The sequence below is a fragment of the Tachysurus vachellii genome, chromosome 15 (assembly GCF_030014155.1).
Source record: "Tachysurus vachellii isolate PV-2020 chromosome 15, HZAU_Pvac_v1, whole genome shotgun sequence".
Lineage (NCBI taxonomy): Eukaryota > Metazoa > Chordata > Actinopteri > Siluriformes > Bagridae > Tachysurus > Tachysurus vachellii.
Genome location: NC_083474.1, coordinates 1,891,714 through 1,905,563, shown reverse-complemented (window position 1 = coordinate 1,905,563; position 13,850 = coordinate 1,891,714). Strand labels below are relative to the sequence as shown.

At 40.4% G+C, this 13,850-nt stretch overlaps 3 protein-coding genes across 7 annotated transcripts in view; 1 reads left to right on the top strand and 2 right to left on the bottom strand.

The window, feature by feature from the left end:
• Positions 1-698, bottom strand: part of farsb (phenylalanyl-tRNA synthetase subunit beta) — a 6,784-nt gene extending 6,086 nt beyond the window's left edge. The window contains exon 1 of the mRNA XM_060888177.1: positions 555-698. Within this exon, the coding sequence (XP_060744160.1) occupies positions 555-612 (58 nt within the window). The 5' untranslated portion in view covers positions 613-698. The remainder of the gene's footprint in view (positions 1-554) is intronic.
• A 320-nt stretch (positions 699-1,018) lies between these two features.
• On the bottom strand, positions 1,019-10,286 carry usp16 (ubiquitin specific peptidase 16). 5 transcript variants are annotated; one of them, XM_060888419.1, is made up of 17 exons: positions 10,166-10,286; positions 7,191-7,274; positions 6,928-7,106; positions 6,650-6,753; positions 6,248-6,396; positions 5,451-5,647; positions 5,226-5,321; positions 4,430-4,560; positions 4,247-4,334; positions 4,074-4,152; positions 3,817-3,962; positions 3,347-3,514; positions 2,676-3,243; positions 2,487-2,581; positions 2,251-2,337; positions 2,010-2,157; positions 1,019-1,687 (listed from the first exon to the last, which is right to left on the bottom strand). In XM_060888419.1, exons 2-17 carry the CDS (start codon positions 7,261-7,263, stop codon positions 1,566-1,568), a joined length of 2,430 nt encoding a protein of 809 aa, XP_060744402.1. In that variant the 5' UTR covers positions 7,264-7,274; positions 10,166-10,286; the 3' UTR covers positions 1,019-1,565. The 5 variants fall into 5 exon arrangements, with proteins under 5 accessions (XP_060744402.1, XP_060744401.1, XP_060744403.1 ...); XM_060888418.1 differs by lacking the exon at positions 10,166-10,286 and adding an exon at positions 7,730-7,930; XM_060888420.1 differs by lacking the exon at positions 10,166-10,286 and adding an exon at positions 7,730-7,930 and having other exon boundaries at positions 5,451-5,644.
• A 405-nt stretch (positions 10,287-10,691) lies between these two features.
• On the top strand, positions 10,692-13,850 carry rwdd2b (RWD domain containing 2B). Its single transcript, XM_060887787.1, has 4 exons — positions 10,692-11,113; positions 12,824-12,891; positions 13,003-13,371; positions 13,479-13,850. The coding sequence occupies exons 1-4, from the start codon at positions 10,916-10,918 to the stop codon at positions 13,711-13,713; spliced, it is 870 nt and encodes a 289-aa protein (XP_060743770.1). The 5' UTR covers positions 10,692-10,915; the 3' UTR covers positions 13,714-13,850.

The window sequence follows — 13,850 nt, the reverse complement described above, 5'->3', positions numbered from 1 at the left end:
AAAACAATCAAAGATGTCTTGCTAAAAAAACAAAAATAACAGCAGCAGCAATAATAACGACAGTGATCAATTACTCTGCGCTTTTTGATGACGTAACTAGCCGTTCTGGCTAAAGTCAATAGCTATTATTTAAAATGACGTTTAAATGATTCTTTTGCAACAAAAACAGTTTTATAAGAGCTATATATTTTTTTTTATCACACATAATTCTATCGAATAATCCACATCGTGACGTAAATATTTGTCTGTAATATGATATTTTACCTCAGGATCTAATCCCAGATGCTACAATCTGACGCAATCTCTGCAATGCACCTTAAAACGTTTGGGATTTTTATATTTCACGTTCATCCTCATAGTGACCAGAAATCCCAGAATGACACTATGTACTTTAACACGTATTTTTAACAGAAATCAGGCTTAGTTTTAAATGACAGCTATCTGCTAGTTAGCATTGTTAGCACTTTCCCATTCAAACTTGATCCAATGCGCGTAAATGACACTTTATTTACGTTTCGGGCAGGTTAATATTTTTGGAAATAAAACAAACTTACTGTACGTCTTCCCCAAAGCTTGGAAGAGAAGATCCCGTTTAACGCTGACAGTCGGCATGTTTGCTGCTAACGGCTAATAGCACCGGTAGGATGCTTGAGTGAAGCGCATGCGCAGTGACACACAACGTACAAAACGGCGCATGCGCGGTTCAGCGAGCCGATTCAATTAATCCTGAGCCGAAACTTTCAAGTGACTCATGTTTATGCAGACCAACATTTATTACCAGTGTTTATTCTGTTGAATTTATTAATCTGGAAATTTATTTTTCATCTTTTTTTTCTATTGTTACTAAGGTGTTACTTTTAAGGTGTAGCTCAAATACTTGAATATAGTACTAAAATATATATAAAATACAATAAGATAAGAAAAGCAAAGTGATGGTTCACTTTTTATTAATCAATTTGTTTTGTCATAAAATATCAGGAAATTAAATATTCTGTAAAAAAAAAAAAAAAAAAAAAAAAAGTCATTGCATTTATAGGCAAGTCAGGTTTTCTTGCTCATTGCATGACTGCAGTTCTGTCCCATGTGGAAAAACCTGGAGATGTCGAGAATCCCCTGTGAAAAGGAATTCGATGCAACACAAAAATTACGCTAACATCAGGTCTGAAATTACAGATTCATCACTTCACAACGTTTTCAGGACTAACTGGATGGCTAAAAGGGCTGGGGCTAAGAAACAAATCTAATCAATCAAGTGCAATATGTTTAAGCTTCAGAACCAGAAAAAAAGTTTCAGCTGTTAAAACTGATCACGGAAATTAGTTATTGTGGTGAGCAGCTGTGGGGAATGACTCGCATTAGAATTTGAGTAGTTACAGGTTTAACAAAACAAATTGACAGGAAACAAATTTCACAGAAAGCCCTTATATATGAACGATTCTTTATGGCTGTCAGATTTTCCTGATTTGACAGAAATCGTTTGACCCGTTAGAAAGCAGCAGCTCTGTGAATGGTTTCGTCCGACCCTCTCTGATGTAGTGTTTCACCAGAGCGTGGACGTCTTGGACTTAAGAGATCCTCTCGTAGAAGAGCAGGTAGGCTTGCGACGACTGCACTCGAGCCTCTGTGACCGACTGCACGCTGCTGTCACTGACGTAGAACCAAGAACCTTCCAGAGGCGTCCCTTCTTCTGCAAATGATCATTTGAGCTCGGTAACTGCCTGAACTGTTTATTACGGTGCTATTCGTGACTATCGCTAACTCAGGAATTTGGTACGTTAGGAGAAATGATGTGTACACGTCCTGAATTTGCAGCGACACAATACACCCTAAGCATTACATGTGACATCAAAACTAGCCTTTCAACTACTGCTTCATATAACTACATAATGTAATACACCGGTTGTATTAAAGATAGTCGACCATGTAAACAGGTTACAACTGATCATGTGACAATTCTATTCTTTCTTTTCTTTTATTGCACAGTGAAATTAACGACTTGTTAAAATTACCTGCCGCTACGTTTAGCAAACCGCTGCTAGCGTGTGTGTAAGGTCGGGCTTTGACGAATGCTGTGTAGTGACCCGAGCGCATGGTGCCGCTGTGCTCCACGATACCATAGAGAGAGTAGAGGAGCTGTGTCTGTCCTTCCTTCACTCCCTAAACACACACACACACCTTAGAATATCAGAAACTGCTTCTCAGAGACATAGAATAGACAAGCGTAGAAAGAAATACGAGACATACAGATACCTTGCATTTGGTGGAACAGAATGGACCGAGATCCAGAACCTGAGGAAACTGTACATGCCTGTTGACTTTACACAAACTGTAACCCACCTACAAGCAAACACAATAAAGATGCATCAGTCCTACACCAGAATTTCTTTAAACCCTCAGTGCATTGTTGGATCAACGATTTATCTCTGTGAAATTCTGTCTTACTCTCACTCAATGTGTGTGTGTGTGTGTGTGTGTGTGTGTGTTACCTTCTTGAACCTGTTTAGGTGAAGAGTGAGTACAGGAGGAGGGGAAGAGATCAGCATCTGCTTTATTCCCTCAGTGTAAACCTTCTTCTTACCACCTATGTAAGATATATACATAGAGAGAGAGATGAAAGAGGTAATGAGTGAAACAGAGAGACTCAGAAACAGTCTTTTGTGTGTGTATGTGTGTACCGTGTGAGGCTCTCTGGCTGCAGGTCACACACAGCAGGCTGTTGGGGTGTGTCAGTTGCTCCACCTGTGTGAACTCTTGGAGACACGACTCCACTGAGCTCTCAGAGTTGTTCAGAGCCGCCCTGCTGGACAGAGTTGAGAACGCAGCAATCGGGTCTGCGTTCACCGCCACAAAACCTGACTCCGTCCCCAGTTCCATCTCTGACTCCGCCCCTGACTCCACCTCAGGCTCCACCTCAGAGATGGACAGTGCTCTCACGCTCTTGGTTAGAGTCGCCTCTCTGTGGCCGTCTTCCTCTTCCACCTCCGGGTTCCCTGTTCCCTGGTCTGATAGGCTGATGAATCTGTTAGAGGAGGAATTCGGTGCTTCGCTTTCTCCTTCTTCATCCTCCTCCTCTCTCTCTTCATTAGCAGGCGTCATGAGCTCTTCGGCTCCGCTTTCGGTTTCAGCTTTCTGCTGCTCGCCCGTGCTCAGGGACGAGGCTTCCGGAGAATCCGCATCTTCGCTCTGATTGGTCAGCAAATCCAGCGTGAACTTTGTGCTTTGCTTTTGCTGGCGCCGCTGGGTCTGTAAATGGCAGAAATCATAGTGTGTGTCTTAATACATCGAGGGGGTGTCTGGTTAGGTTAAAAGGGCATGATTTTCAGCTCAATGACCGTCTTATTAGTACCTTAGCCTGTTTCTTCGCCTGCTTCTTAGCTTTCTTTTGCTGGTACTTGCTTCCCGCTCCCGTCGGCATATCTTCATCTCCATTGGTCAATGGAGTCTCAACGCTCGGCAAACTTTCCGTGCTTTCGCTCTTCTTCTGCTGACCGCCAACCTTCTTTTTCCTGTAAGCCTAAAAAAAAGTTCAACATTAAAACTTGTGATACTGTAATATAGAAGTTAGATCATTTGCTACTGAATAATCCAGCAACAAAAAAAGAAAACAAGGGAATATCTGTGCACATTAGCTAAATAGCTAACTGGCTAACAGTAATATAAATCAAGATATATATAACGAGCTGACTAACGTTACTCTGCAGGTGTCTATGAAGTGGCTAAATATTTAGCTAGATTGGTAAAAAAAAAAAAAAAAAAAAAAAAAAAAGATATAAAGCTAAATATTCCAAACTTAAATAAATAGTTTCAGTTCTTTACCTCATTAGCTACAGGTAGCGAGAGATCGAGAAACACCTCAGTAACCATGGAAACAGTCTTACAGTCCGTACACATCAAGGTGCTGGTCAACTCTCCGCCAAACACACGTTCCACAAAACTCTTCGTCACACCGTTGCTCTTATATTCTAGCAAAAAAAAAAAAAAACACAGTTGGAACTCAACACAGGTGTATATAAAGTTTATATTGCTTAGCATTAGCATACATCGTGTAACAGCACGATGTAACAAAGGCTCACCTTTTACTAATTTCTTTTGCTCCGGCTCGGAGGTTTTCCCTGAACTTTTCAGCGCATTCAAGATTCCGCAAGTTACTCTCTGTGGATGAAGCATTAGCATTAGCACACGTAGCTTAGGGAAGTGTACAGAGAACTGCTAATAAACACTAATTGTTTGCGATTAGTAAACGTACGATGTTCTCCTCGGCTTCCATTCCGTCCAGCAGGTAGCGCAGGAGCTCCTGACTGTCCTGCTGCTGGAAACTTTTAAATCTTGCCGCCCTGCACGTGCGCACACAAGAGACATCTTCACTATTTCTAACAAACCAGACTTATCACCGTGCAGTAAAACAGACGCTAGTTTCTAAGAGCCGTACTTTTTACACACTTGCGTGAAGAGCTCGCACGGGGTCACCACGCCTTTTCTGGTCACCTGGATTTCATTGAGCAGCTGGCACATGGCCAGGGTGAGAGAGCCGGGTCTCGGTAACTGCACCTGAAGAGGATCCTGAGGAAGGAAGAAAAAAATTACCTCAGAAAAATGACATATGTCAAACTTTGTTCAGCTAATTCAGCTATTAGCAAGTCGTTCAGGATGACTGTTAGCGCAGTGCTTACAAAGAACAAACAGAAAGAATTATTAATCAAATATTTTTTGAGTTTGTCACAAATCTTTAATTTCTTAAGGTCTTGTTTTAGTTGTGATGTCTTTCAGACCCTCAGGAATGCTAGTCATAAAATTATTAATTCATTAAATGGTCATTTATCAGCCTTTCACAGTTGTCTGTCAATGACGATAAGTAAAAATACAACTTGCTGCTGAAAAGTTTTACGGTTTTGTACTTTTTTTCAAAAGGTTTCAAGGTTGTACAGGAACACTGTTGCTAGGCAACCGGAGAAGGAGGCGTGGCGCTAAAGGTATCTAAGCTAGCTATCAAAAATCGTTAATACAGACGACGTAGACGTACAACGACATCAGGAATATCGACATTAACCTCTATGTTGACAAACTTCTACAAAATAACTGTACGGCTAATAATTACAGTTAGCATCGCTGGCTAACACCGATACAACACCAGAGTGGAAACAAGGCGGCCACGACGGAGCAGTAAATTCTATTATGAAAGGAGAAAACACGAAGCGTACGGTTCGTAACAGAAACGTAGGACGTACTAGTTGTGAGGATGATGACGGTGTGATCAACACGCTCTTTTCTTCGTCCCGGAAGTCACCGAGTTGTTCACGCAGCAGCAACGTCTGCGACAGATTCTGAAACGCACACGTTAGAGATTTCAACATGTCGCCATCTGACTGGATTTCAATAGTTAGCATTAGCAAAGATAGCATAAGTTCTAGTGAAGAAGCGTGTTATAAAATATAGTATAAAATTCTGCGGACCTGCATTACGGCGTTGAAGAAGCACGTGTTGCCGAGGTTGCTGAGGCCTCGCACAGGCACCGTGCGGGATTGTGCTTCTTGGTCATTTTGCTTCACACACTTCTTGTTTTCTTTCTGCTCTTCTTTATTTTCTTGCTCTTTTTCAGCCTCGTTTTCCTGCACGGTCTCGCTTGAAGTGTTTTTCTCTTCTTCTGCTTCTTAACCGAGAGAAGTGAGTTTAGATTCAAACTGCGTTTACATCGGTATGCCTCCTCACGCCAAGATATTTTATAGGAATGTGATTTACTAAGAAGTATAACTGCAAGCTGCGAGTAAAGGGGTCCAAGCACCGTTCACAAGTACTGGTCCGTTCTTGCCAAGTTGCGTACGGCACTAAAGAGACACCGTACGGACATAATAGCCTACTGCTAACCTCGTCCACTGCTGATTACATTAGAGCTTTAAATCACAAATTTCAACCCTATATTCCCAAACCTCATAGTCTCTGTCTAAAAGTTTGTACACAGGCCCCAGGTTGCCTGGTTCCTAGATGCCTTGACTGTAAATTGAATAAAAAGGGGCCCACATTCCAAGCCCATGTTTTCATTTTTAATAAAAAAATAAAACTATACTATATAAACTGTATATTATATATAACTGGAATATTACGACTGTATGCCACATAACCATGATAACATGCAGTATAATGTACTTCTAACCTAGTATGTACTTCAAGACAAAGCCTGCAACTGCTTTGCTAAATGTTCAGAAGTTTGTTTAAAAATGTGTCCAACACTTTTCTGTGTTTCACTCATTACCTGCTCTGTACATCAAGTCACTATGGCACTTACTCCTAGTGACAGCTTTGTGTCTGGATTCGTCCTGCATTTGTTTCTTGATGTTGGAAATGAGTTGAGCCAGTTGTCCTGTGCTGGAGTAGGACACGTCGTCATCGCAGATATAACACCTTAACAGTAAAGAAAAACAAAACAACAACAAAAACATTCTCTTATATAAAATTCTGCCAATTTTCCAGAAGTGTCTAACTGAAAGCAGTTGATGTTAGATAATGAGGATTTCTTGCCAAACTTACAGAATACACCGATATTAATGCTTAATTGTGCTAGCTAGTGTTTAGCCAGATTTATGTCTAAAGAGCTGTTACATTTTTTAAATAGATAAGTTTGTAGTTTAAAGTCTGTGTGTGTGTAAAACTTTACCACACACTCCAGTTGTCCAGGCTGAGCACCAGGCAGTGCTGTTCTGAACGTGGCGTCTCGTAGTGTTTAATAGCGTGTTGGTTCTCTGAGAACCTCCCGCAACCCTGAACACACAAAAACGTACCAAAATCAATTTAATTCAAGTGGAAAAAGCTGTGATTTACGTGCTACACACTAATACCTGGTAATGTAAAGTTACTAGTGGTATACAGTAAGTGATATAAGGGCTCAAGCTCGGATCCTGGACACTACACACTAGTGCACAGTGTCATACTCACTCTGTGACCACATTTGAGACACATCCATATCGTTGACATTTCTTGAGCATCTTTGTCAATAGACTCTTTCTTCCGCTCGCACGTCTCACACTCTTCGCACACGTCCCAGCTCTCGTCTATGCTCGTCTTCCTCAGCCAGCTCGGGTCCGTTCCTTTACGGATGTGCGTACACTTCACACCTAAACACAGACACACACGGGTCACGTGAACCGATTCAGGAAGCAGGAGTCTCGTATTCTACAAGGACGATGAGCATCTCTCACCTATCAGGTCTGCAGAGCTGTCCAAGTCCTCCTCGGGATCCTTGCCTCGGGCTTTGGCTCGTTTCTTCCCCATCGATTTACTTCCTGTGCAAATTGACAACACACACACAAAAAAACCATTTAGAACTGTCAAGAGTCACAGCAGGAGTCATTTAGGGCTCTAGGTGCCCAGTATGACGTCATGCATTACGTAATTGATTCAGATTTCATGAATCATTTGCATGAATAAATGCTTCTACACTTTTAATTGATAATGATAATAATAATAATAAGATCCGAAATGACTCGTTATTTATATTTAGATAATAAATATTAAAATATATATATTTAAATAATACTCAGAAATAGTTTTGATCTTCTCTAAGAATGAAGAAAAGCTAAAATGACCATTAACTTAAAAGTCCAAAAAAAACATTTTAGAAATAAAAAGGATAATTTTTTTTATCCCAGATGTTGATATATTTTCATTATCACTGTGTAAATCTGTTCATTTCATCTGTATTCATTGTTTTTAAACCCAATGCTAACGTCATGCTTACCTCGCTAACTAACAACACTGATGTTTACACACTTTTGTGGTCTTTCTTTGTCCTTTTATAGACTTTATCGTTCCAAACTACAAGATCCTGTAACAGACAGAAATCCGACTAACAAACATTTTAACCAAATTCACTCAAATCACAGGTGTAGCTGCTAAACTCCACGTTTCCTAGTGTTCAATCCCAAACCCCTCATCGTTCCCTACTTAGGCGCCATCTACAGTGTACAATCTGACAGCACGTGCTCCCTTTCTAGTGCCCTACATATCACACACGACTGTATTAGGAACACAACCCACGACTTTAGACCTAAATCTCGCGTTTGTAAATGTAAATACAGCGGTTTTTTTTTTTAAAGTTGTAATCGAGTATTGAAATTATTTAGAATTAGATATTTAAAACGTGCATAATTGTAATAATGTGAAATGTCAAGATTGTAAGATATATAACGTTGATTTTTGTGACCGGAAGTACCGCTGCTAGCAGTAACTTGCTTCACACTAGACTAGAATTATCTCATTTTTCCTAGCTTTTTTTAAATATAGCGTAAAAAGCGTTTACAACGTGAACTGCTATTATTGTAATCCTGGTATGATTTTATATATGTTGTAAGATTACGACATTATTATTTATACCTATGAAACTTACGTAACTTGACTTCTTTTTTGTAACCGGAAGTGGTGACGGTGCTTTAGGTTCAGTATCAGAAGTCCAGATAAAATGTAAGGTTTTGATATTAAGATAATCTACTTTTTCACAATATAATACAATATAGTGCTAGTAGGTGTAAGTTTATTACTTACATTCTTCCACTTGAGTAAACTTAAAATGAACAATTTACGGTGGCCGGAAAGTGCAAAACAAATTAACAAATCCGAAAACACATTAACAAATCTGAAAACAAATTAACAAATCCCAAAACAAATGAACAAATCCCAAAACAAATTAACAAATCCCAAAACAAATGAACAAATCTGAAAACAAATGAACAAATCTGAAAACAAATTAACAAATCCCAAAACAAATTAACAAATCCGAAAACACATTAACAAGTCAGACAACCCGGAAGAGGTTGTTATAGTTTGTGAATGGAAACTTACCATCATCGGACGAGACACCATTCATTCACGTGTATATCTTACGTAACAGTCCCAAACAAGTATTTTCCCCATTATATTTAAGAAGGGCTCGGAGATACCAGGTTAGTTTTAACGGCACAAATCGAGCACAAACGAACACCACCGGTTTGGAGAGATTTGGACGGCACGGAGTGGAGAGTGACGTCACAGCTCCAAATTGTTTTTGTTATTTCTAAGAAGGGGAAATATACTTGACGTTCATTTCAACGGCACAAACGAATGACACCAGTTTTGTGTGATTTAGACGAACTGGGGTGGAGAGTGACGTCACAGTTCCCGAAAATATTTTGGTTATATCTCAGGAAGAAAAACAGATACAGTGTTTGTTTTAACAGCCCATTTTGAGCGATTTGGGCGATGTGGGGTGGAAAGTGATGTCACACGGTCAAAAAAATAATGTTTAATATCTCAAACACCAAACCAGCACAAACGTTCGTTTTTGCGGCACAAATCAGCACAAACGAATGGCATAGTTTTGGTGATTATTTCTTTTTATGGGGTGCCAACTTCACGGAGGTCACACCGTTGCCATGAAAAACAGAGCGTTGCCATGGACACACAGGATTCTAACCGTAGAGACGGAGCGCACTATTTTCTTTAGCGGAAACAATACAATTGTTTTTAAATCAATAAACTCCTTTTTAAATCATCATTTTGTGTCAAATTATTGATTTATTTGGTAGGTAACAATATAATAAGCGGGATCCGCTTCACGGACCTGTAACTTGAGCAACAGCGAAGCCGCGAACTCGTGCTGAACATTTTAAAGGCGTAACAGCTGATGAAAAAGCAGAGACAATTGTAGACGAAAATGAAGAGAGATTTTATCTTAGTTTTTATTTTATACAAAACATTTTCGTCTCGTCTTTTTTCGTCAACAATAATGCGTGTTAATTTAGTCTTAGCGTTTTTGGACAGTGGCGCAGTCTCGTCATCGTCTCGTCTCGTCTGACGAAATTAACACTATCCTTTAAGTGAAGTAACATGATAAAAGATCATTCTGCTTGTGTTAAGCCCAGGACAATCTAATAAAATCTGTTTGACAGATAAGGGAATCTTACAGAACATACATAAAGTTGGGTCTTTTCACCTTTAAGCAAAAAAAAGACATGGGTCAATTTTCTATGTCCTTATTAAAAGCTTCGGAATCTACAAACATTGTCAGTTTTCCTAACTGTCAAAAACTAATGAGTAACTAACATGGATTAGCTGCGGTCGTTAACCAAGGACTAAAACAAACCAAACGGAACCACAAATATAATTTCCTAACATTCAATATCATAAAACACAATCTCACCTGTGTGATGTAATCCCTTGCTGTCTGGGTTTTAGATTGCGTTCATTTGAACATCCAAACGCAGCACAAAAGTCCGGCATCGTCCATGCATTTGAAGTACAAGACCCCTGTTCCAAGATGGCGGCGGTTTTGACGCATTTTTAGGACCCCAAGGCGACATCTAGGTGTGGATATCTATGGCGCACACGAGGAAGTAGTTTTAGTGTCCAGAACAACAACACAGACAATAAAAATAAGACGAGAATTTAAAAAATAAAATACACGTATGTAAATAGAAGTAGAGAAAAAAAATGTAAATAAATAAATAATACATACTTAATAAAAATATTTAAAATATATATAATAAAAAAGGTAATCGAGGCGTTTATGCTTTTTGTTATTTAAATGTTAAGAGCTTAATAATTTCTGTTATTATATTATAATTTAATATATAAAATCAGTTTCAAATGTATAGTTTGATAATGAGCTTTTTTTTTTGTGAGACCGGAAGTACTGACGTTTCTTGAAGCCAGTTTTATTACCGTAATCTTACTGCGCATGCGCAGGGAAAACGTGAACCTTTACCGAACAGCAGTTTAGGATTTGTACTATTTGGACAGATTAAATGATTTAAAGATGCTGGTGTTGTTGTGGATTTCTATGACAACATGGTGATGGTGTGTGATTCTTTTCTCTGTGCCGCATCAGCAGTGAGAGATCGGATTAGATCAGATTAGATCGGATTAGATGAGAGTAGATGAGTCTGGGTGAATGGCTCAGAGTCGGACCGAGCACGCAGAGGCTCAGCTGGCTGAGCTGGAGCTGCTGTTGAGTATGTTTCCCGGTCAGGACGAGCTGGAGGTGGATCAGGTGGCACATGCAGAGCTGAGATCTTATGTAGAAGGAACAGTGGACTGTTCACCAAACACCAGACCTGAACTGTGCATCAAGATCCGGACACACACAGGGGTGAACGACACACTCTTAATATTTATAGATCATATTTATGTTTCATATTATAAAAATCATCACATACAGTTTGAGATATTTGTGATGTTTTCATTGATGAAGTGCTGAAGTGTTAATGCTGATTCTCCTTATTGAAATGTTACAGATTGTTTACTGTATGACGTCACAGTTGCTAGAGAAGTTATATTGATATTTAATAAGAGGGTGGGAAACAGTACATATATTATGTTACCTCCTTTAAAAAACTTCTTTCCTCATTCGCTATGTGACTCAGAGACTCGACTCTTGGACTCGACTTTTGGACTCGACTTTTGGACTCGACTTTTGGACTCGACTCTTGGACTCGACTCTTAGACTCGACTCAAAGGCTCGACTCAAAGACTCGACTCAAAGACTCGACTCAAAGACTCAACTCAAAGACTCGACTCAAAGACTCAACTCAAAGACTCGACTCAAAGACTCGACTCAGCTACTGATATGATGTATGGAGTGATTTTGCGGACAAAATTAAAAAGGAATTGCAAATTATATTGCAACTGCGCTTCCTACTTGTCGTTGTAAAAACCGTGACAGAATTCAAACCGTTTGCATTTCCGTTTAATGCTAAGGCACAATGTATGACAAATTTCAAATGGAAAAGCAAAATCCAATAAATAATCCAGTAAATAATTTCTTTCAAATATTTTGCCCTTTTTTTTATTTTCTACATTCTTCTTTCTGTATTTCACTTTTGTTTATTTAGCATACCTCTGACTGATGTTATGATCCTTTAAAATCAGTTAAAACAACTCAAAATACAGACAGAAAGCCCTTCTTCCACTTCACTGAGTTTGGCGAAAACAACTTTATTAATGTTGCAATTTGTTAAGGTCACAAACTCACTTAACCTGTCTAAAATTATATGGCTTTTCAGTTAGAGTTAATCAGTAGAGAAGGAACTGTCTACGGCCTGTCATGTGACTATCATAACGTCCTCAACAACTTCACCGCTCACATCCATGGTAAATAAAAACAGAGTCGAATTCACGTGTTCTGTCCTGTTCGCTGACGGCGAGACCCTCGACACGGCGGTCAACTGTGAATGACGTCATTTCCAGATACAAACACGGCCCATAATATAATCCCACAATCCCGATATAATCAACAATTATTGACAGTTTGAATTATGTCACGGGGTCACAGTGGCTTAGTGGTTAGCACGTTCGCCTCACACCTCCAGGGTTGGGGGTTCGATTCCCGCCTCCTCCTTGTGTGTGTGGAGTTTGCATGTTCTCCCCGTGCCTCGGGGGTTTCCTCCGGGTACTCCGGTTTCCTCCCCCGGTCCAAAGACATACATGGTAGGTTGATTGGCATCTCTGGAAAATTGTCCGTAGTGTGTGATTGTGTGAGTGAATGAGTGTGTGTGTGCCCTGTGATGGGTTGGCACTCCGTCCAGGGTGTATCCTGCCTTGATGCCCGATGACGCCTGAGATAGGCACAGGCTCCCCGTGACCTGAGGTAGTTCGGATAAGCAGTAGAAGATGAATGAATGAATTATTTCACGGTTTTTACAACGACAAGCAGGAAACGCAGTTGCAAAAATCCCTCCATAATAATGAGTTTGATGGCATGAAAATGTTAGTTTATATGTTTGAGACAGACTAAGGGAAAAAAGTGCCGCCGCATTGCTCTCTGTTTATAAACGTAATAATGTGTTGATCTGGTATGCAGGTAGACGTTTCACTCTCATGCACGTACCCGTCTGACTATCCAGCAGTGCTGCCCGAGATCGTAGTCAGGTATAAAACCTCCTGTGTCCTTTCTTCTCAATCAGAAGGATTTGTACAGCAACAGCTGATGAACCGATTTAAACAAAGTTAAGGTAATAAATATCATGGTTATTGTGGTAGGTGTGGTGAGTTGAGTCGGACGCAACACGCCTGCCTCGTCTCCGGGCTTCGCTCGTACCTGCGCGAGAGCTGCATGGGTGAAGTGTGTGTGCTGTCCGCCGTCAATTGGCTCAGAGATCAGACACACGTATACCTCGAGCAGGACGATAACAACGATGACGATGGTGCGAAAGGAACAGTGGAAACGCCGCGTGGAGAAACCTTCACCAGGCTGTGGATCTACAGCCATCACATCTACAACAAAAGCAAAAGAAAGAACATCCTAGAGTGGGCCAAAGAGCTGCAGCTGACCGGCTTCAGTATGCCAGGGAAGCCGGGGGTCGTGTGTGTGGAGGGTCTACAGGCTGCCTGTGAGGAATTCTGGGCCAGGTGTGTGAATCTTAAAGGAGTGATGAAGCTGCACTTTAATCCTTGAGTCCTTATGTTTTTCATCATTGTATGATCGAATGATGTACGTTTTGTCCGATGCTCCACAGGGTAAAGGTCCTGACCTGGAAACGCATCATGATCCGTCACAGAGAGGACGTCCCGCTGGACTTAGTCACTCAGAACCCAAAGTCTCTGCGAAGGTTCGATGGCTTTGAGGAGGCCTCGTTCGATCCTCATGGGAACAGGGGGAACCACATGGACCTCGGGCAGCTCTTCCAGTTCCTCAGCGATCGAGGTTGTGCACAAATCTTCCAGCTATACTTCGGAGTTGAAGGGAGATGAGTGAGGACTTTTCATAAAGCAGGTTTTTAGTTTATAGAGTGTGTGTGTGTGTGTGTGAGAGAGAGAAATGATAAAGTGCCTCTGTTTTAAATAATACACCAACTCCATGTCATATAGAATAAAGAGTTATGTATAAA